This window comes from Eucyclogobius newberryi, unplaced genomic scaffold (assembly GCF_026437365.1).
Source record: "Eucyclogobius newberryi isolate DKJ021-1_F unplaced genomic scaffold, fEucNew1.0.hap1 SCAF_8, whole genome shotgun sequence".
In the NCBI taxonomy this organism is placed as follows: Eukaryota; Metazoa; Chordata; class Actinopteri; order Gobiiformes; family Gobiidae; genus Eucyclogobius; species Eucyclogobius newberryi.
In genome coordinates, this window is record NW_027316500.1 from 5255559 (window position 1) to 5278654 (window position 23096).

Sequence of the window (23096 nt, forward strand, 5' to 3'; positions counted from 1 at the left end):
GTCTAAGGACAGGGGATGCTGGGACATCTGTCTAAGGACAGGGACACTTGTCTAAGGACAGGGACATCTGTCTAAGGACAGGGGCATCTGTCTAAGGACAGGGACATTTGTCTAAGGACAGGGACATCTGTCTAAGGACAGGGACATTTGTCTAAGGACAGGGACATTTGTCTAAGGACAGGGACATCTGTCTAAGGACAGGGACATTTGTCTAAGGACAGGGACATCTGTCTAAGGACAGGGACATTTGTCTAAGGACAGGGACATTGTTCTAAGGACAGGGACATCTGTCTAAGGACAGGGACATTTGTCTAAGGACAGGGGCATTTGTCTAAGGACAGGGACATCTGTCTAAGGACAGGGGATGCTGGGACATCGTTGTTTAATCTGTATTTCACTTTCTCCCTGTGATTTTGGGCGTAACAAAAATAAACTTAATTGACTTTTTTCATCTCATAAAAAGCGATCAAGTCAAATGACACAGCTAATTCACCAATATTATATGTAAATCATAAAACTAATAAGATCCTTGTTTTATTATAGCACAAACATACTTTATTATAGCACAAACATACAGCTATGTCTCCAAACCATTTCCATTTTCCCTCTATTATCATTAAAAATAACAAGCTACATTTTGGAGGAAACTGACAAATTAAATCAACCTTTCACTCATTATGGCCACGCACACTAAATAACTGCTTTGTTTTCCTCACATTACCATCTGTTGTTTAGCCTGGCTGACTGTTCTTTAGCTCATTATCTCACTATCTGGGTGTTACCAGTCCATCTCCAGCACGTTCGTCTTCTCACTGATGCTTTACAGAGCTCACTACATCAGACTCTGGGCACTACCTGTATCGAGCTCCCGGAGCGCTGTGCATTATTTATGTTCCTCTCAATCACATATTTCATTCAGTATGCACCCAAAAGTAGATTTAACATGGGATCATACAGGACTGTTAACTATGAAATATAAATACACATTGTAATAATAGATTCATGAGATTGTTTCATGCTGGAATCTCTTTTTTTTTTAAATTTAGTTCTGAAATCTCTGTTGTCATTATCTGCCTGTAATATTCTCATTTTCCTCGAGGGATGTCAAGTTTTATATTGTATTATTAGCATGGTGCATCTAGTATTACAAATAAAAACTGATACAAAACAACTTTAGCTAGTGAGCACAAATATTACATAGCAACAGGTCTCATAAAGATCTATTATGTGTCCTTTGTGATTGAAGTAAATTTAAATATTAATATAACAACTTACAGTGCATGTGACTGGTTCTCATGTTTTTTTATGTATTACGTTTTTCGCTGGGATAGAACTTGTGGCAAATATTTATCATAGTTTTACATCAATCATGTGGCAGTTTGTGAAGAAAAATGTAAAGTTGTTCCCTCTCTGTCATGTATTTGTTTTGTTCTGTTTATTTTTTTTAGGTTATTAATATTATTTTATTTTCAGAGTAAAAAAAAAAGAGTAACATGTAGACAGTAAAAAGGAAGTAGAGCTGACAATTTACACATAACGGACACATTTTTCTCCCAATTTAGACAATAATTAACAAAGTAAATATATTATATATAAATATAATTTAAATGGATTTGGCCCTTGTTTATGGTACAAATTCACCACACAGTCCGCAAAACTCAGATAAAATGGATTTCTGTAATAGATATTGGTCAAATCTGCCTGACACTTACTAATAAACAAATCATCATAATAATAAATCATATTCAACAACAAACGGACTGGATCGCTCCACTTTTTGCCTGTGATGATGATCTTGAACAGCTCAAGCTAAGGTAAGTGGCTAACGCTGGCAACTTTACAGTGTAAGCTTCATTTAAGAGTCATTTATGTATATTCACAGGTCGACAGCGCTCTGTTTGTCAGTAACATTCACAAAACTACAATTCTCACAACACTAAACCTGGCTGCTTTCCCCCACTCAAAATCAAACGGCCCAATAAACCAGCATTGTAATGTGCGCAAGAAAACATAAATACTTTGCAAATGGAGTTATTTTCTAAGTTAAAGACGTGAGCCTCTGATGCAGCGTTTGTAACAGCGCTAATGAACGTCGGCTGAGTGATGCCGCGCACTAATTGGAGTGAAACTGACACGTTTGATGCGTGGCCGTTAAAGGTTGATTAGCCGATCACGATGCTAAATGCGCCGCGCAATAGTGCCTATTAACATTCCTTAATCATTAGCTTGACTTACGGCAGCAACAGCTCGGCCTCTGACACGTGTCATTCCTTAATTGTGGTTATCAAATGAGTCTAAATGTGTTTAAAATGTGGAGGGTGAACTTCTGTGTCATGAAAGAACAATGAGGGGGCAGCGGCGGTGGCTACGTTTGAACAGATTGGAGAGTGCAAAGTGAGACGAGACATTTGCCTGCCCCGAATACCAAGTGGATTCTTCTGCCGAGATGGAGTTTCTCCGGCACAGTATGTCTAATCACGTTTCAAAGAAGGTCCTCTCATGACAAGTTAGCATCTCCGTCTCGCCGCGCCTTCCTCTTAATGACTGTTTATCATGCAGAGAGAGCTTTTTCCTAGAATAGTAAGATTGCTTTGGCAGATATTGGATTTATTTTGTCGTCTTTACCTTGATGATAGTTTTCACATCCTCGGTTGCCGTGTTGGATGTCCTGGATTAAAGTAGATCTGTGGATGTAAACAGGGAGTTAAAAAGATGTTTGTGTAATGTAATGCAAAGCTATATTTTGTCTGAAACATTTGTCTACACAAACAATGTAACATGTCTTTAGTGGCTCTTCATCCTTCTCATAATTAAGTTTTAATTTGGTGAGAAATTTTAGATTGATACGCTTTATGCAGTGAATCTTATATAACCATCCAACATGTTGAATAATAGTTTAAAGAAAAGAAACACACATCACAGGATAAAAAAACTCAAAAAGTGAACTATGCTAACTAAGCAAAAAAAAAAAAAACTCAAATAGGTCCCAAATGTTCTTTATTGTTGAATTTGTTTGGTTGTCCGTCCTTTATTATTTTGAATATAGAAACCATAAAAGTGAGGTAATACACAACCAAAGAAATACACTTTTGAAATAGTTTTGACATATTTTAATTACAGTAATTAATTAAAGAACAAAAACAAGATAATACATAGTGTATCTATGTATTATTAGTTTCGTTTACTTTGATGGCCAATAAGGACAAAAGTAAAGTTGGTATTACTTTAACCCTTGGGCGCCTAAAGGACAGATTCATTTGGCATGATTTAAATTTGCTTTATTTGCTTGTAATACACCACCTTCTAAGCTACTGTAAAGTGCTATTTTTTCAGATTTTTTTACTTTCATAAAAAGTGACTGACATCCAGTTTATGTCAGTAAAAAAACAAAACATTTGCAGTTAAGAAAAACACGAGCAATTAAAATTCTGCAGCGTCGAACATGAAGCCGCTCCCTGGGGCATTTTAGTCACTGTGACAAATGTAAAAAAAAATAAATCTGTTTAGTGGATCCGACATGTCATACGTTTGATATTCAGAGTAGAATCATAGGTGCATAAACCATAGCACTCGAACATACTTTCTCTTTGGAACTTTCAACAATCCTCACGTTCATATCTGATCAAATGCGATCCATTGGGCTTGACCTACTCTTGATGCCTCGTACGATCCGATGTGCTTTGATCATCACGCTCTACACGGAGAAGGCTGTACAGTTGCACGTTTACTCTTTCACTGCCACATAATCGCGTCGTACCCAGACAGCATCTCTATCACGTTTGATCAGAACGCCACCTCACACTATGTTTACCTTCTTTGTCCAATGACGTTTGAGCCGGAGCTGGGGTTACACAACTGCCCTGGGACAAGTCGCGGCGACACACTAAACACAAGTCGTGCCCCTACCTGTTGGAGAGAGGCAGGATGTCCACACAGCTGTCCCCGTCCCAGGCGCAGTGCGGGTCCCGGGAGAAGACGCAGTCGTAGCAGGACGAGTAGCGGGCGCAGGAGGACAGGGGCAGCTGGAGCACACCGGACGGGGAGCTCACGTACACGCTCATCTGTGGAGGAAGAGGGTCAGAAATGGGACTATGGCACGATCAAACAGGGTAAAGAAGATTCCACTAACGTTTAACCAGAAAAACAAACTATGAAATTCTGGAATTGTCAATGAATCCCATAAAACAAGAGTTACAAATGTCACTGCTTAAATAAGAGGCAGTTGGACCACCAGTGAGAGGTCAGACTTTTTCCTTTATTAATTCTATTTTGTCCATCATCTGATAAAAGGAAACTCTCAAGAGGATAAACATAAAAAGAACACTGTAACCCATTTCTTTTCAGTCAAATCAAACATTCTAAAATGAATCAGGGTCAGTTTGTTCTCCAAAACCACAAATAAAACAATTATGATGATTGGGCCTTTTAAACGGACAAGGACAAAGGCCAAAACTACAGAGGGTCAACTTCACAGAGTCCAGTCGTTTGTTTGCACTCCAGAAGGTTCAGGCACAGCTTTAGTTTGAATTAGGGCTCATTTTAATCAGTGTTTTAGCAAAAATGTTTGAAAAGGTGTCGTCTGCATTTGACCCATCCTTCAGTGCCACTGGGGCGACCGGTTTTATGTTTTTACGTCACACATTGAGCCGAGTGCACTTCAAACTGTGAATGCAACTGACAAGTTTCCGACAACACTTCTTATCAACAACTATAATTCTACACACAGTTTATACAGGACACACTCTTGATAATTGTTTGTTCATTTAGTCTTGCTGCTAAATCGAAAATACGTTCCATTCTACAAACTTTGAGTGTTAGCTGGGGAAACACGCTCATCACCCCGGTCCCGGTCGTAACCTCTTTTAGCCCCTGGTCTTGTTGCTGCAGATGAGTCCCAGGCCGAGTGTGACCTGTGCTCGTCCCTGTGAGTGGACTGACCTGCTCTGTGGACACGAGTACGCTGCTCACAGGCTCCGGCTCGTCCAGCAGCTGCAGCTCCTCGATGATGTGCAGCTGACCTTCCACTTGGACAGCCTTGTGCAGCCAGCCGTCGTCTGAGCACAGGAAGTCCCTCATTTAAACACTTACACACTTTCTGGAAAGCCTTCAATAGAATCGATCATTCTCTCCATTGTCAAACTCATACAAAGCAATACAGACTAAAGTGCAAACACAAGGGCTTTATGAGCGTTTATGGTTTTACTGCCGTATTAAATGATAATTAATTTCTATATCAAACCAATGAACCCTGAACTTTAAATACAATTTTTACTTTTACTTTATGTTGCACCTTCTTGATTCTGACTGTTAATTTTTAGTGTTTTTTGACCAGAAGTTTTATAGGGCAGGACAAGAAGTTAAACTAGATTTTGTGAATTTTAATGAAGGAATGGCATGTTAATTGCTTTGTAATGTATTTTATTATAATTAATGTTCTATAATATCTTTATTAAACAGAATTATTATAGAAAAAACTAGTTTCCCAGAAAGGAGAAGGATGTTTGAGTCACCAATGTATTGAAGGGTAAAGTTAGGGGTCGCTGGGAGAAAAAGGTTGGAATCACTGCTTTAAAGGACAAATATTATGCATTATTTCTATTGTTATTAACCTTTAAAGGAAAACCTTTACATCTGATGTTTTAGAACTTACAAAAAAAACAAAAAAATCCAAAGAAAGCACCCTCAATTTCAGTCAGGCCGTTCACCTGGCAGGAATTTAGTTAGAACTCCATCTATTGGCTACAGAGCAATTACATAGGGGGAGATAAACAAACCTAGCTTGCCTCAACATGCTAATGCAGGCACGCAGTTGAAATGAATGTGATTTGAAAAGCTCAGAACGAGTCTGGGGAAAAACGTCACAGATCTCAGAGCTTTACCTTTGACGTCACAAAACTGGGACCTTTGGAATGGAGTGTTTCTCGAGCCTCAGAGGGAGAGGACTCACTGAACCAGATTCATCAAACAAGCGTGCAAAAAGGTCAATTTAGCATAATATGTGTCCTTTTAAAGTATTTTTGTATAATTGAGGACCAGGTCAAATTTCTTGTACATCAATAAAGCCAGAGTAAATGTACATACTTTGAAAAACATAGAAATAAACCAAATAAATCCTCCTCATACACACCTGTGCCCAAGTACAAGACATGATACTCTTGTCCGTCCACAGCCTGGGTCACATGCACTGCTAACTGTGTGTAGTCGGTGGTCCTCCTGAACAGCAGGGGTCTCCGGTCTGCGGGCTGGACCTGCAGGGACATCAGAGGGTGCCTCCTCACAAAGTCCAGCACGTCGTCTGGTAGAGAGGTGGACACGTTGATGCCCCTGGCCCGCAGAGAGTCTGTGATACACTGTCGAGAGGAGAAGGGTGCGGTCACAAATGTGTTGGTCTTTTCTTAGCATGATCCTGTCCTTGTGCTAAATATTTATCAATTTGCTTGCAGTTTGTGAAGAAAAAGTTAAAAAAAGTAAAGCTGAGTTCTAAAACTGAATTTTAAAGTCTGTACACCAATTACATCACTTTTTTAATATTAGAAAAACATTATAAAATAAACTCATTACTGAATTCTGTAGGCTTTGAAATGTCAATGTTTATTGGGCTGAGGCCGGTAAAAATATTTATACGTATATATTCTCAAAATGGCTAATTGAAGTATCACACAGGGAATTCATACTCGATCCATTACATTTTCCAGTATCAATATTTATACTGGTATCGGTGCATTTATGTTTGGATTAAAGGGGCTGTAGCCAATAGAAATCTATTTTGCCCCAACATAGATATATTGCAAAAGCATAAGCATAATGTGAAAATCTGGATCTAACAATAGGGCAGCGTTTAACTAAAAGCGTTTATAACTAGTCATGGTGAATAATAAGGATACTTCGACTGCATTAGGCAAGTTCAATCATGAGTTTAAAATGTTTTTTTTTATTTCTCTATTCATAAAAATCAGGCACAGCACCGTTAACCATTATTATTAGTATTATCATAATAATAATAATAATAATAATACTTTTACCATTATTATTAGTATTAGCTTGTCTTACTAGCTGTTTTTATTTTATTTTATTTTCCCCCTCCATTCCTTATTAAGAAATGAGAGTTTCTGTCTATAGGAGTTTTTGTTTATAAGAGTTCTTCTACTAAGAGTGTTTTTTAAACTTCCTATAAGTTATCTGTCCTTTTCCTCTGTATCTACCTGCGTTGCAACAATGGAATTTCCCCATGTGTGGACAATAAAGGAATATCTTATCTTATCTTAACTCAAAATGTGCTGAGTCTTGACGACACAATCCCAGGTTCTATAGAGCAGAGACTCAGCTACCGTCTTTTTTATACTCCTACACAAAGAAACGACTTGCCTGTGGGATACTTTCATTCACAGTACACGTACATATACTTCATAAACACTAGAGCGGTGTGGGCTCAGCAGGCGGCTTGTGCTGACATGCTCTGGTCTAAGCACTATCTCCACCCGCCTCACAACATCTCCACCCGACTCCCTTCTCCGTCCTTTTCACATGATTTCAGCCGGCTCCAAAAGCTCTCACGCTCCCTCGTCCAAATCCCTGACCACATCATCACTCCTTTTATGGAGCGGTGAAATTAAGCCTCACCGTGTTAGTGTAGAGAGACGATACCAATTCATTTATTTGCGATTGGCTGCTGCAGCTGCTATAAGCCTCTGTATCATGAGCCCGGAGAGAAAATAAATAGGTTGGTTGTGTTTACAGCCCCTGGGAATGTGGAGTATCTGCCATATCATTCCTCATCATCTCGCTCTGTGTGTGCGAGTGCACTGTACAACTGTTTATGAGATGAAATGATCTGAATTCTGATTTTAGACAGAGATCATTTATTAACTAGATTTTATTTCTGACAGGTTTTAAGAAATGTCATCCTAATTCCTTTTATCTTCCGCTGGCTGACACGTCAAATAATCCAGGGTTCCCTCTAGGCATAGATACAGTTTTAGATAAAGTAATTTAGATAAAGCAAAGTAAAAACTACCCAATTTAAGAATATTCTGCAATCCAACACGTACATACTTTTATTTATTGACATTTATTCAACCGGGAAAGTACATAAACACACTGTGTGGATAAGTCAATATCTAATTAGCTTCAAATACTATATTCTACTATTTTATTTAGGGATAGGCAATACCGATACCAATGAGGTGTGTATTAAAATACTTTGAAACACATCTAGTAAGAATTTACCTAAGAATATGGAGCTATAACTATTTTCATTGTGCCACAGCTTGATCTAAAAATGAAAAACTTGATAAATATCATCTCATTAAAACAATAAAGAAAAAGTATGCACAGATATTTTTGCATGAGAATCTATAATGTTCAATACCTCAGTCAGTATCGATACATTATTATTATTAATATTATTATAGTATTGATCTGCCCATCAGTAAGTGTATTATTACTTGAAACAAGCTTGCAGTGTTTTTAGTGAGGATGTGATGTTATTGGCAATAAGAGTTCACTTCACAGCGGTAAAGTGAAGATGACTACATATCCCATGATCCTTTGTGCTGTGTCAGTAAGATTGCATGCTACGCCTTTTCCACACTTGCATTAACCACACATGGATGAACTGTGCAAAACCTGCTGCCATGAAGTCCCAGATTTGGTTTGATTTGACAAAGACAACAAGCGCTAAAGTGGAAAAGGAGATGACAAACAGTAGCTCTGCTGAAGTACTCATGGGTCTATTAAATATTCGAGAAATACGAGAACCGTGAGGACTCGTTTGACAATATGACTCAGAAAAGTTCTAGGAATTCATCATAAAGTCTTGTTTGGGCTGTAAACTTTAGAGCAGCACAAGGTCCTGAGTGCAGAAAAACAAAACCCTTGACAAACACCTATATAAAAAAATATACACTAAATATAAGCTTTACTGCAAAGTTTTTATTGGACCTTCACATTTGTATCCATTAAATGTGTTTGTCGAGCACAAAACAAAGTAGGGCCTTAATCAAAGTGCTTTACAGAATAAGAGAGTGGTACATTTTATGTTATATTCACTTGTATTATTCCACCAGGCTGTCCACTGTGTAGATTCTTGGCATGATTTTACACTTTAGAAAGGGGCCCTTCTTTAGAAAGGGGCCCTTCTCACTATAGCACCATAAATATCTTACCGTGGGGTTCATACCACAATATCGTACTGTGAGAAATATTCTTAAAGGTGCACTGTGTAACTTTGCTGGTGCATGGGTCTAGCACCTGCTCGACTCCATGAAGATGTCATTGTTTTTGCGCAGTATGGCGTTAAACCCATCTCCATGGAAACCAGCATTTTTTAATAATAAGAAGAGCTGAAATTGAATAAATATAAGATCGATTGACATTCCAGGCCAACTTCCATCGTCATTTTAAGTGTTCTACTTGACACTTTTTGCAGTGCATTCTTCATTGCGATGCCTGATTACTTTTATCTGCTTTATCCAGGCTGGATACGATCGCACAGAAAGCATGCAAGGCGCTCGGTCTGTTTACCGTTCCGGGCCGGGGGTCAGGTATCTTCCCGCTGTACTCTTTCCACTTGGAGCCCGAGTCCTGCGTTTCCATATAGGGCCCTTGGAAAGCCTCCCGCACTTCAGACAGAGTGAAGCGACACACTGCAGAAGCTTTGACGTTCTTCCTAAAGACACAAACGCACGAGCAGGACCAGATGAGAAAGAGCAGGCGGCGCACGATAACAGCAATAAACTCCGGGTTGTCATAGTAACTACCGGCGCGAGTACAGTGGGCTGCTAAAGTATGACAGGAATAAAGGAACAGGATGAAAGCGAAGGAAGACAGATAGCAAGTGCACAATCGGATAAATAGGCGCGCCGGGAAGTAAAAACAACACAGGCAAGTCGAGGGCTGCAATAAGTCACTTTCATGCGAGTCGTTTGATATAGTTTTGTTGTCGTTTTGCATGATAGGTTAATAGTTGGACAAGTGCACATTCATCATAATATCATAGTTGTACAGACAAAAGCATAGTGTCTTCTTTAGTCAGCGGAATCAACAGAGGTTTAAATATAATTAGCTCTTTTTATTCTACTTTATAACAACTTAACCCTTTTGAATAATTACAAGCTAAAATTATAACCCTCTTCACGTTTCCAGATCGTCCTAACACCCTCTGACTCCACTTCAATCATTCCATATCCTTTGTAAAACTCCTTTAAACTCCCTAATAGATTTTTGCCTGTTTACAAAAAGTGCAACCTCTTTCATCTGACTCTCTCGCTTCTCAATCCCAAGTTTATTGATTGTCCCTGTTTTATCTCCATCAGACTCATTTGCATTTGCTCCCTCGCTTTGAAAACCCGACAGGACCAAAGTTTGCACTCACCACTCCGGTCCGAAAATGCCAAAGAAGAGCGTGTCTTCTGGCGTGGCTGCCGGCAGGACGAAGACGCTGCGCAGCATGTTAAAGTGGAAGTTGAACTCGGGCAGGGAGCAGATGAGGCGCGCTTTGAGGAAGGATGTCCAGCGCTTCTGTAGAGTCAGGTGCCCCCCTCTGTCGTCCTGTGGGGGCAGAATACATCACGGTCAGCCTGAGCGAGAGTCCAGCAGGAAGGTAGATTTCATACCCGTCAGTCACTCTCGGGGTGGATTTACGTCTGAAAGTCTGCACAGAGGTCCGGACTTAGAACTTTTAACTTTGGTCTCACACCACCTCCTTGAAGTATATTAAACTATTCCGAGAGTAATAAAATGATGAGCAGTTTTTCTTTGTTTTGGGAAATGAATATGAGCTTAAGATAAATCTGGTGCTAAAGATCGATCAACGTGAAAAGTGACCGATCAGAAGCAGCATTGGGCAGCTGGAAAGAGTTTGCGTTTAGCTCTTACACACGGCCGTCTACTTTCTCTTTCCAAAACAGCATGATATAGGATGGGATTAAAGCAAAAGCTATGGAAGTGCCACGTGTGAATGGAATTTACAGATCACTAAAAAGACCAGCTGGACGGTTGTGGAAACGGCAGAATACTACGTCATAAGTACCAGTTTATATTTAGCGGTTCATCCTCTACTTTGGACCGTGTAGTCATCTAGTGTGCATATGCTCATGTTCTGATATGTGCGTTTGGTACATGGGTCATTTTGGCCACTGTTTGCTGTGTGAAGACATTATGGGTGTTGTATACAGATGACTCTTCTCTGCTTTCGTTGCTTTAAGCTCTTTGTGGGTGCATTTGTTGATTTGAAGGCCAAGCAGCAAACAAGCAACTGGGTGTATTTGAGCAGTTTGGTTTGTAATGATTTTGTCTAGTTATATGATTGATGAAAGCGAGAGCGTACCTCTGCACCTCTGTGTCGTGACTTTACTGTAGTTCATAACCTTCTCACGCTTGGTTTCTGTCTTCCTCACGCTCACTCGTCTGTGTGTGGTCCAACACCTGCCACTTCCTGGAGTTGGTCCAAAGGTCTAAACTTTTGAGTTCTCACAACACAGGACCAGACCTTTGTCCAGACTGAGACCCGGATCACGGTCCGCGGGAGCATTCACACCTGGACTTTGACCAAACCTATCAGAAAAGTCCTACAGCCTGTACAGTTGCAAGTGTGGGCTGCAACTGAGAATTATGTTTATAGTCCATACAAATTCCTGATAAAGACCAGAAAATAAACGATAAATCACAAATATTTGGATTAATTGTTGCAGCCCTAATGCCAGGATAAATCTATTCTACAAAACATGGAAGATAATATGTCATTACACAATACAAGGACACAACACTTCCAAAGAAATATTAAACTAATGTATAGATACAAATCACTTTTAACACACAGCAACATGTGTGAATAAAGGATTTCATGCTTTTTATGGTTTCAATAATTGTAAAGTCTTCTCACAATAATGGATTTGTGTTTTTCCCTTTGCCCCAAGTCACCCTTGTTTTTATCCGGTTAAATAAAGGTGAATAAATAAAAACATGTTAATAATTCTTTCCCATCAGCACATCAATATCAAGCGTGTAATAAGCGCCAAAGTTGATTCATTTCACCTCACTCATTGAAGTCAGTCCCGGGTGAATTAAGGACACGGCCCAGCTCAGCGGACGGCTCAAGGTTGGACATGACCGCCCAAAGAGTGCAACAGATGGCAGAGGACAGCGTTAATCAGACTGTGAATGAGCTCAGGGCTTCCCATAGGTGAGATCCACTCCAATCCACAGGTCTGTGTTTGAAAGAGCGTCCTTCAGAAAGAGTCAGGCCAGCACACTGCAGGGGCCTTTCAAACCGTGACGCACAAATACAGTTCCTTTTCACATTTTCCCTGAAGTGCACAAAAGAGACGCTAGATTCAAGGCCACGGTTTATTCCTGCAAAAATGACGTGAGGTGTCTTTCAGCAGAAGTCGCATTCAGGTCTGTTTTTATGTACTTTTTGATAGCATTGGTATATTGCAGTGTATTTAAGCAAAATGTGAAGGCAGATTCTATATTAATGGTGGTAAACTTGCTTGTCTGAATGGAAATTTGAATGCTCCTTCTGAAATGTTCCACAATATACGAGCAGTTGCGATGACGTCACGCCTATATGCCTTTTGGTAGAGCTATAAACAGATTTGAGGTCACTATCAAAGTTTTCTCAATTGTGGTTGGGGGATTTGGTAAAAGCTATAGGGGATTTTTAACACTTCAAATTCAGTGGAATAGCGGCCACCGTGCACAGCGTCACATCAGCCTCTCTCTATCAGACAAAACCCCCAAGACTGAGCAATTAAAACATATCCAGCATTTTCAAACATAAAGACGTTACATGTGTGGAAATCGAGCGCAATAAAAGTTTCACTTGTAGGTTTGCTAATATAGTAATTGCTGTGGGCGATGGATACAAAGACAGGAAGTACTACTGTGAAGCTGCATTTAAAGTGTCCGTCGTAACATTTGCCGACATTGACTGGAAGACAACTCTCCTGAGAAACCCTGACACTTTTTTAAATGAAACTTGGCAATGTTAAATGTTTTGGTATGTGATTATACTGTATTATTTTGATAAAGAAAGAAAAAACAAGATCTTGCGTCTGTTTTCTGACAATGTATTTTCACAATACAGCTGCAGGGGGCGCTCTATCACCAAAATGACTTCGTTCTGCTTTATATTAGAGTCATAAATGGCCACTTTTGAGTTTTTCTTTCAATATCTTCTTTATGGCACTGTTCCAGAGACAATGTGCAGGTGACATACACTACCATATAAAACAAACATCAAAATGTCAATCATAAACTGTAAATAACACATAAAACAGATTTCGCCACATGGCATTTGTTTTGAGTCTCCAGTGTCTGCGCACATGCCAAACATGCCAGAAGAAAACAACAGGGATCGCTCGAATGACATTAAAATGATCCATCCAGTGTTTAATAAAGTACAGGCGTTTTTATTGCCCCTAAAAAAAATTGCGAAACAACACCGTGTGCGAGCCGTGATCACCTCTCCACAGATCTGACCTGTAACTTGGCCTGACTGTCTCCATGGAGATGAATTAGTGTAATGCCATACTGTGGAACATTCCAAGGAGACCAGCAGGTGGAAGTTGTGCCGTCTAATGGTCCTCAAAATACTTTGCTAATCTTTTTCTCCGAGACATCCATCCTTTGATCCCGGCTCATTGTAATAGAACGTTGTGCTATACTGATGTACAAATACACAAAGTTCCACCTTGAGTAGGTGTAATATACAATTCTTTAGCTTGTGTCTATTTCCTGATCCTTTGTAAAATCCATTCAGAATTACATCTTTCAACCAGATAAATATTGTTCTTTCATAATTGACACTTACACTCAATACCATGTGTTATCTTCCTACGTTGTTGTTCAGAAGACTCTAGACCTTCTGTTCTCCCTCTCTCCTTCTCTCTCCCCACAGACCCTCAGTCCATCCATCAGCTGCAGTGTGTTCCTTTAACCACCTCAGGGCCTTGTTACCAGCTAGCAGCCCATCATCTGTTATAGAGCCCTCTCCTCCGCTCAGGGCAGTATATATCCGTCTCTTAACATCTCTACAGAAGTCTGGCTCACCTTACAGACCCGTGCTACCCGTGCCACCCTGCTGCTGCTGTAGGCTGCGCTCTGCTCCTCCGCGCTCTCCGTGAAGAAAAAGTAGATTTTATCGTCGTCTCCAGTCGGGCTGTTTGAGCCTTCTCTCACCAGCGCCGAGCCCACAAAGTCTGCCTCTGTAAGGAGAAATCAGCACCGGTGAGTTTAGCTTAGTCAGAGCTATTCAGGTGCACTAAGGAGAGTCGAATTAGCATTAGCCACGGAAGAAAATGTGTGTGTGCAATATAGTTTTGGAAGAATTACCAAGTCTACCTCGCTTAACTAACTAACTAATTAAATTAATTAATAATAATAATAAAAAATAAGATAATAATAATTAATAAGATAATAACAATAATAAAAAAAATACCTCAGACTATGATTTAATTTTACGTTCAGAGGTGTGAGATATAAAAAAAATGATAATATCACAATTATTGTTTAGGAGATAATGCACAATTAGAATATCGAGTACATAATCTATAATTAAAACGAGAAAAAATTTGCTCAAAAAGACACAGAAACTAGTGTAATCACCCAAAAAGGGAATAAAGTGATTTTTCATGGTCCATTCATGTGTCAGATATTTATATTCACATAGCACGTTCCTTTTCTAATGTATTTATTTAAATGTCTGAGTGACTATTTTTTGCAATAGTGATTCAATTTGTGCCAAAAATCTAGATGACACAATAACACAAGAGCCAACTCCCTGACACAACTATCAGTGTTTATTAGAGCAGACCTGTGAACGCTTGAAAAACGACTCCTTTTGAAAGACGCTAATTAGCCCAACAAGTCGGACTGTTTGCAGTTCCAGCTCAGACACCTCATTTATAAAGAAGTGCGGTGACAGTTGAAAATAAACTCACCAGTGAGCCAGCGCGTGGGTGCGTCCTCGGTCTTCAGCGTGGGAGACGGAGAGTTGCGGCGGATATCTGGAAAACTCCGGAACTCATACTGGGTGGCAGAGTAGATCTGTTGGTCTAATGAGACGAGTGTAAACAAGGCAAATTAGACACTTATCTTTTTACTAATAGACTTACGTCATATCGTCAGTGATAGTGTGTGCATTCCCTGATTATTAGATATAGGTTATTTAAAGGGTAACTGTCTAGATTAGAACATCCATCCATTTTCTACCGCTTGTTCGATCTGATTTATAATTAGAATTTGAAAATTGTTGGGAGGACAAAATATTAAATAAAGAATTTCAGAGGAAACGGTGCAAGAAACACAAATATTCAAATAATTTAATATTGCCAACATCAACCATGAGTAATTTCAGTTAATCTATACTCCAACAATGATGAAAAGTATGTAGTTGACTAAAGGTGCCTTTAAATTTATATTTATTGTATTTAAAAGATTTGACTACTTCTCTACTCCAACAAGACCACGAGACTACAGCAGATCGCACAATTACAAATATTTACACACAAAACTAAAAAAAAACTGTATTTATCTGAAAATAAATAAAATAAAGGTAGATTAAAGTCACAAGTCACACCCAAATCTCAAGAAAACTCACTACAAGCCTTTTACTTTCTGCTGTAATAAATCCATTAAAATCCCCCCAAAATAATGAGTCCACTAATAAAAGTTTAGTTGAACACCATTACCAGTCCTAAAGAGTACTGTTACACTATCAAATATATCAATAAAGCAGAAGTAAAAATATGGAGTCTGAGAACTCGGAGAAGTACAATTTGATTTAAAAGTGACTGCAGTTGCGCAAATGTAAATATATGATGTCCTTCCTCTCACCTCTGCATGTGACAAATGTCTTGGGTATGTGTGTCAATCCATTATTACCACTGACAGCTTACTGATACCAGTATTTCAACTACTCACTGACTCACTGAACCTTTACTCAGACATTTGGCTCCACAACAAGAATGTTAAAAGCAACAAACATTTGGAGTCAACAGCAAAAGGTCACAAAATCCATACCAATACTTCATCTACATTTTGTTGCTTCTCATTAACCCCTTATTGAGTGGTCTGCTGACCTTTGGAGGGTGCTGCTTGGACTCACCTATAATAAGGCCAGTGTATCCCGTGGTTGGACCGTACGGACACTTGTCTTTTCCATCTTCAGGGGACGACATCTCAAAACGCTTTTCATCCTGCATAGAAAAATACCATTCATTATTTAGGTATTTGTAAGTAAATTTTTCCTGTTAATGGCTCCTTATCTGAGGCAGCACATTTCTTATTCTGGTGATGTACAAGGAGGGAACAGAACCTTCAAAAAAGTGCCACTACTCAAATCAGCCTAATAACAAAAGGTGGCACTCACTAAGATTAGCACCTTTGACAAACATGGGAAATGAAAAGTGCATCATTGAAACGGTTCTACAACTCCATTTTTATTAACAAAAAATATTCCATTGATATATCAATGTTTTAAAGACACAGTACATAATTTTATTTGCCATGAACTATACTAAACAAACACGTTTTCTTTCTCATTTTGTATGGTTTTATTTATTTATTATCAACCTTTATGTAACCAGGAAAGTCCCACTGAGATTTAGAAATAGCTTTCTATTTTATTGCACAAAAGCAGTCCTTCTCAAGGATTTTGAGCGTTTTGAGCATTTTTGCAGCGCAAATCCTGCATTTTGAGCGCTGGACGCGGCGTTAGAGCGTTGGACGCTTTGGACGTGCGGCCAGAGCGGACAAAGCGGCCGGCGCAGATAAGTTGGACAAAGCTGAACTTTTTTCAGAGATCAGAGATTACGCTCCAGTGACGAACCTACACATTTCACTACCAAGAATAAGGACCAAGACAAGCCCTGGAACCGATCGCCTCCGTTTTTGGACTTTGTAAAGCAAATATATCAAAGCCACTCTCTCAACCTGGTCTGCCATCTGACCAAGAGAAAAGCAGCAGATCCATGGCAACACCGGGGAACACAACTACTCCTCCATGTGCCTTTACGTGCACCTCCATGTGCACCTCCATATGCCTTTAAGTGCACCTCCATGTGTCACTGCTGGAGTCTCCAAACTGACACAAAGTTACCTACATCACATATGTATTTACTGATGCCAATACAAGTTAACCTGGCTCACACCAGATGAATTCTTGCAATATTTGTTTCTCAAACTCGTGAGAATCATCTGGTCTGGGTCTGGGCTCGCGCTGTCCGGTTTGAGCCGGCCGCTGTGGGCCTGACCAATCACAGCGCAGATTGTAGTTTGAGCAGAAGTCAAAAGGACGACCCTAAACAAACACCGAGATGTCAACACACACTTTGGCCGATTTGAGCAGATTTACGGACTATTTAGGTTTTTTTTTTTAACGTGCACGTAGAAGTGCTTTGTGCATTTGAGGACGGGGAAGAACTCTGTACAGTACTTTGAACAATCAGATTCAAAAATGTCCTTTTCCTAACTGCTTTTGCCGAGAGCCTGTCCAGATTGATATTGTGTAGAACTCAATTCAGTGTGACACGTATCAATCTGGCAGAGCCAGGTTAAATATTAGTAAAAGGCATAACAACTCTATAATAATTTACCCTGCATATTTGCAAGCTTTACTAACAATTACTTTTCATTTATGAAGTTACTGATGTTATTATATTTGAATCGTATTAATGTTTTATTTATTTATTAATTCATTGACCTTGAAAGTCCCCTCTTTTTGGGGAGTTTTGACCCCAGAGGGGAGGAGCCTATTGTACATGTTTTAGTTGTGGGGGAACCTGGAGAAAACCTTAGCAGACACAGGAAGAACATGCAAACTCCAAACAGAAAGGCCCTATCCAGCCCAGGAGTTGAACCCAGGACCTTCTTGCTGTTTGTTTGTTAGTTTGATGGTTCTTTTGTTGTACGTTGACAAATGGCAGTCGCCTTCCTCAGAAGTGTCAATCCATCATACTTTACCTCTTCTTGTATTGTCTTTACAAAATAACAAACTATATTTGTTCTATATTCTTTGTTTGGTGGAATAATATCTCTGTAATGAATATTTATCATAGTTTCACATCAACCAAATGAAAAAAGAACAAGAGGAAGTAGTGCTCAGTTTAGTAAGGAATCCCTAAATGCAGGGAAGGACCGTTTTTCTAACAGTTTAAACATTAATGTAAAAGAAAGTAAAGGTTTTTGTGCATTCTATTTTTATTTGTCAAATTATAACTATTATAACTTTAGCCAAGCTTTGGCCCTAGTGTATATTACAGTTGCTGCCTCAAACCAGGAAGTACATATTAGTTCAACTAAATTCCCGGTATAAACTAAAATGATAAAACTACACTTACCACCAAAATTGTCAAACTAGGGAAAACTAACTGTTTTACTGAAATGAATAGCCAAACCTGCAATATGCACTTTAAATATTTGTGATCTAGTCTAACACATAATAAGTAAAGTGAGGAGCCTGATCACTGCGCCTGTTCCTGTTGGACTTACTATGTATGCACAGAGAGGTCTGAAGGCGTGAGTCCCACACATGTACAGATGGGTCGAGTTGAATCTCTGAAGCAATCGGATGTGATTAAAACACTCGGTCTGGAAAATACAAAATAATCTGGTAAGTACGTGCTACAGTGAGGAAAGAATAACCCTTGGGACAGACAGGAGAGAAACATTTATGAGAAAGCAGCAAAACAAGATCTAAACAGCCCACCTTGTTATCTTTTCCTTTTGTTAGACACTGCTGTTTCTGCTCCCGAGACGCTTCCCACTCAATCTGCAACACACATCCAAGCAGCCAATTGTACGGATGTCAGCATTCTGTGGTCAATTGTTAATTGTGATTATTCTGGTGACAATGAATCTAAAGAACAATAATTTGACAATTGAGGCAAAAAAACATGTCATACTCAGAATACCTAAAAAAATGTTTAACAATCTGTGTATATATATGTCCAATTCACTTTATCAACAGAAAGTTTGATTTCAAAAAGCAACCGTAAAACCATGATGTTTGTTCTCACAATATTGGTAACAAAGAATAGATGTGACATTCCCCGTTTGTTCTGTTAAGTGTGTGACTTGTTCATTATTTTAAATACATCATACAGGTTTTCAAGCCAATACTGGCTTGTCTGCACCAGGCAGGAGGTTTGGACACCCCTGGTCTACACATTACTCATCAGCACTGAATGAACAACTTCAGATCACTATATGCTGGTGGTTTGCAAAGTGCAATTACATAGACATGAAGCCAAAGGGAAGGTAAAGTGAAAGTACAAATTAGTTTTAGCTTTACGTTCACACAGTGTTTAATGAGGCTGAAATAACTAGCGTTGCCAGCTGAGCTAACTGCCAAACGTTTTCTATAAGCTAGAAACCTTAATGTCATAATTTTGGGCAGAAAAACTAATTAAAACTATTGTATTAAATAGAAACATTGACAAAATGTGTTGACAATATTTATAGGAAATCAATAAAATAAAAGCATAAAAAAAAATATGAGCAATACATAACAGTGTATGGACTGTAATACCTGAAATCAAACAATAAAACCAAAGAAGGTGCTGAACTCGGACAGTGCAATTACTTTTAAGTTTTAAATCAACATTTGAATGTGAACTTTTGCTTTTGTTGTCTTTAGCTCCGTATAGACCAGGGGTGGGCAAACTACGGCCCGTGGGCCACATCTGGCGCGCCAGGCCTTTCAATCCGGCCCGCCAAGCTTGTCCAAGTAATATTATTATTATTATTTTTCCCCTCAGGCATCTGTCTGCACTTGTATCCTTAATACATATGACGTGAAATTAATGAAATAATAGATTCAATAGCCTATATTTGACAGAAAAGTGATATTTTATTTGATATTTAATTTTTGTGATTTTTTTTTCCTTCACACCAATGATCGCGGGCCGGCCCTCCGCCACTTGCCTGGATTTGAATATGGCCCTCGGAGGAAAATAATTGCCCACCCCTGGTATAGACGTTAGCAATATTAGTACAACAATGTATTTCAAAGGCAGAGGCTCAATGGCAGCACAGGAGCAGCTTCACAGACAACAGGGGGCAGTAGAGAGCAACTAAAGAGAAATAAACGAAACGAAAGTAACGTACATCAATATTTTAACTGTTGGGTGAAAACTTTATTCAAACGCAGGGCGCAGACATGTTGGATCAGCTAACTCGGATAAACTCAAATAAACTCAGGGTTCTAGGGGCAAATCCGACCTCTGAGGACACCCGGAACGCAACATGGATCTAACTGCATTATCATGTTTTACTGCAAACGTTTCAGTGAAGCTAACACATTGTATTGCAGCTAATGAGTTTTACTGCAGCTAACAGATTTTCCTGCTGTAAACAAGTTAACAAGTTACTGAAGCTAACAAGTTTTACTCAAGCCCCGGCCAGAGAGATCTGAAAAAAGGGAAAAATTGCCACAAAATCTGACCTTTGTGAAAGCTGTAGGTCCCTGTCAGTCAAAATAGCAGTTTGTTTTTACATGACCTTTTATTGCAGCTAACAAGTTTTACTGCAGCTAACAAGTTACTGGGTATCAATACTTTTGACCGAGTGATGTGACAAAATAATATATGTTTTAAAAATGACATATTTAAATTTAATAATTGTCCTCAAACAAACAAAAATTGCTTACATTTTTCATTTGAATTCCCTGAACTTAAACAAAAAAGACGTTTAATAATTGCCATCTAAAACTAAAAAATGTACATATTTCTACCTCAAAGATCTGAACTACTCCAAACCAATTAGAAATGACTGAATCTCGATTAAAATGTGATTAATTGCACAAGTCTATACAATTGGATGAGGTTTGAACAACTCTGGAAAGGCTACATACGAAGAGTAGATGGTTTGGAGGCCTTACATAACTCAAACCGTGGACTTAATGTATAGACAGCATGAGCCAGGCGAGCGGTTCTAACGTTCTCACTCAGGTACACGGCGCAGGAGATTGAAATGTCACATCGGCGAGTGTCATGAAGTAAGAAGCATGCGGCGCTCCAGGTGAAGACACATCCCAGCAGTTTGTCTGGCTTAAGGCTAGGCTCATGCTAACAACATTATCTGTTCTGTACACATTCATCCCAAGGCTGTCTAGACTTAGGAATGAAAGTACCGCCTACTGCAAAAACAAGAAACCAAATCATCTAGTTTGAAAAGTTTTTTTTTTTAACATATTGTATGTAAGAGTTTGGGAAAGTGGTTTATTATTTATGATACCAGTGGAAATGGCATAGTATGTTTTCCTCACAGCAAAGTGCTTGTTCTCCCTGTGTCTTGGAGGGTTCTCTCGCTCTGGCCGAGTGTTCTAATTTCCCCCATCAACTGAAAACATCCATGATTGGCTAGATATCAAGATACAATAAAAAAAAAACGAAGTAATAAACTAATCTAAAAAAGCTAATTTCAAACACAAAATAATAGTTTCTTTAATATTACTTTGTGGTCTTATACAGTTCTGATATGGATCTATTAAGAAAATGTCCCAATTTGTCATCTTTAGGTCCAATTTTGGCCAAGGATGTCATAAATAATGGACATGGAACACTTTTTTAAGTAAGTTCCTGAAAATATGAGACACATTTCTTCCAGTTCTGTTTTTAAAGGTTGGGAATAAATTCCAGATCAAACGTGTGCTTTGACTCAAGTGTGCCATGAATGATGTACTGTAAAATATATATCTGGAGTGTGTCCAATAGCTACATTCTCAAAAAGGTAAAGCTTGAGCTTTCATGGACCCATCCCACCCAGGCATCTGTATTATTAAACAGAAAGATACAAACCAAGATGAACAAAGGTGTGGACCACATTGAAGACACAGAGCCTTCGGTTCAGGAGAGAAAAAGCAGCCTTGAACCCTCTGTGTGTTCAATTCCCAGCTCTGTCTGGCCTGTGCTTACAGCCCTTTAAACCAGGTTTCCCCTTCTCATTCAATCATACAAAATTGTATTTAGAGTGTTATGCATGTGTGAAGCTTTACTCTCCTGCAATCACACAACAGCTTCCCTGTTTCATCCCTGCTCTGTACTTACCTTTGTTCTCCAAGGTTTAAAAAAACAACAACAGTGACACATGTAGGATTCAGCTGCCATATGTAGTCATTTTGGCAGAAATGAAAACAAAATCCACCAAAACATCTGGTGTTTGTCATAGACAGATGCTGTTTACAGTGACGATACTGTAAAAAGGAGAAAACTGACCTTGCATTTTGAATTTCAAGGTAGCAATTGTACTTTTATTAAGTCGTTTTAAATCAATATTGTAATATTCCATTTTCTCCCCATCAAGTAAAGCCATCAAAAACTGTAGAAGGCATTTTCATTGTAGTTCAGTCAGGAACTAAAGTTTTAAGCTGCCATTTTAGCTCCACCTCTGTACTGAAAGTCTAAAATGAACAAAGCTGTAGTAGAAGAAGTCTGAATGTACATACAAAACATAAACTAACGTTCCAAATTCAAAAGCTTGAATAAAGAGTTATTGATGGCGGCACCGTGAGATAACCAGCTAGCTGTGACTAACAAGGAACACATTTATTTCACCCAGATTATTCTGTTCAACAGTCAATTGATACTCTCATAATAAACAAAAAATGCCACGCAAAAAGTCAAAAAATCCTGCTGTGAAATCAACAAACCCAAAGATGAATCATTCTTATTAGCATTTCAGTGTAACTCCGCGAATCCATAAATTACGCTTACAGTAGTTACCAGCCTCTTTCTCTTGTTTTCACTATGCTAATCTATTCTTTTTTACACGCCCCAGTGGCTGTGTTCAAAATAATACAATTACTCACACTTTCCACGCAAAAGGAGGAGACGAGGGACTGATCTTTGCCTCGCAGTGAAATATTACTGTCAGGGAGAGAAGGTCCGGGACGCGCTATGCAAATGAGACTCCTGCTACCTGCCACATAAACAAACCTGGAGAGAGGAGCCGGATGAGATGTCAGAGGCGTTGAGAGCGAACACGGCCCCGCGAGCCCCCACGTACAGGCGCTGGCTGTCAGGCTGCAGCAACAAGGCGCTGTGGTTCACCGTGGATGAGCGAAAGCGCCGGCAGCCATGGAGACCTGAGGGGAC

General features: G+C 39.2%; 1 protein-coding gene across 1 annotated transcript in view; it reads right to left on the reverse strand.

Moving 5' to 3' along the window:
- Window positions 1-23096, reverse strand: part of LOC140351071 (semaphorin-4G-like) — a 38724-nt gene that overhangs the window by 2511 nt on the left and 13117 nt on the right. The window contains exons 2-13 of the mRNA XM_072436724.1: window positions 22938-23086; window positions 18710-18772; window positions 18493-18591; window positions 16109-16199; window positions 14943-15056; window positions 14053-14207; window positions 10373-10548; window positions 9523-9667; window positions 6128-6350; window positions 4939-5054; window positions 3907-4061; window positions 2626-2684 (exon numbers count right to left, since the gene is read on the reverse strand). Of these exons, the coding sequence (XP_072292825.1) occupies window positions 2626-2684; window positions 3907-4061; window positions 4939-5054; window positions 6128-6350; window positions 9523-9667; window positions 10373-10548; window positions 14053-14207; window positions 14943-15056; window positions 16109-16199; window positions 18493-18591; window positions 18710-18772; window positions 22938-23086 (1545 nt within the window). The remainder of the gene's footprint in view (window positions 1-2625; window positions 2685-3906; window positions 4062-4938; window positions 5055-6127; window positions 6351-9522; window positions 9668-10372; window positions 10549-14052; window positions 14208-14942; window positions 15057-16108; window positions 16200-18492; window positions 18592-18709; window positions 18773-22937; window positions 23087-23096) is intronic.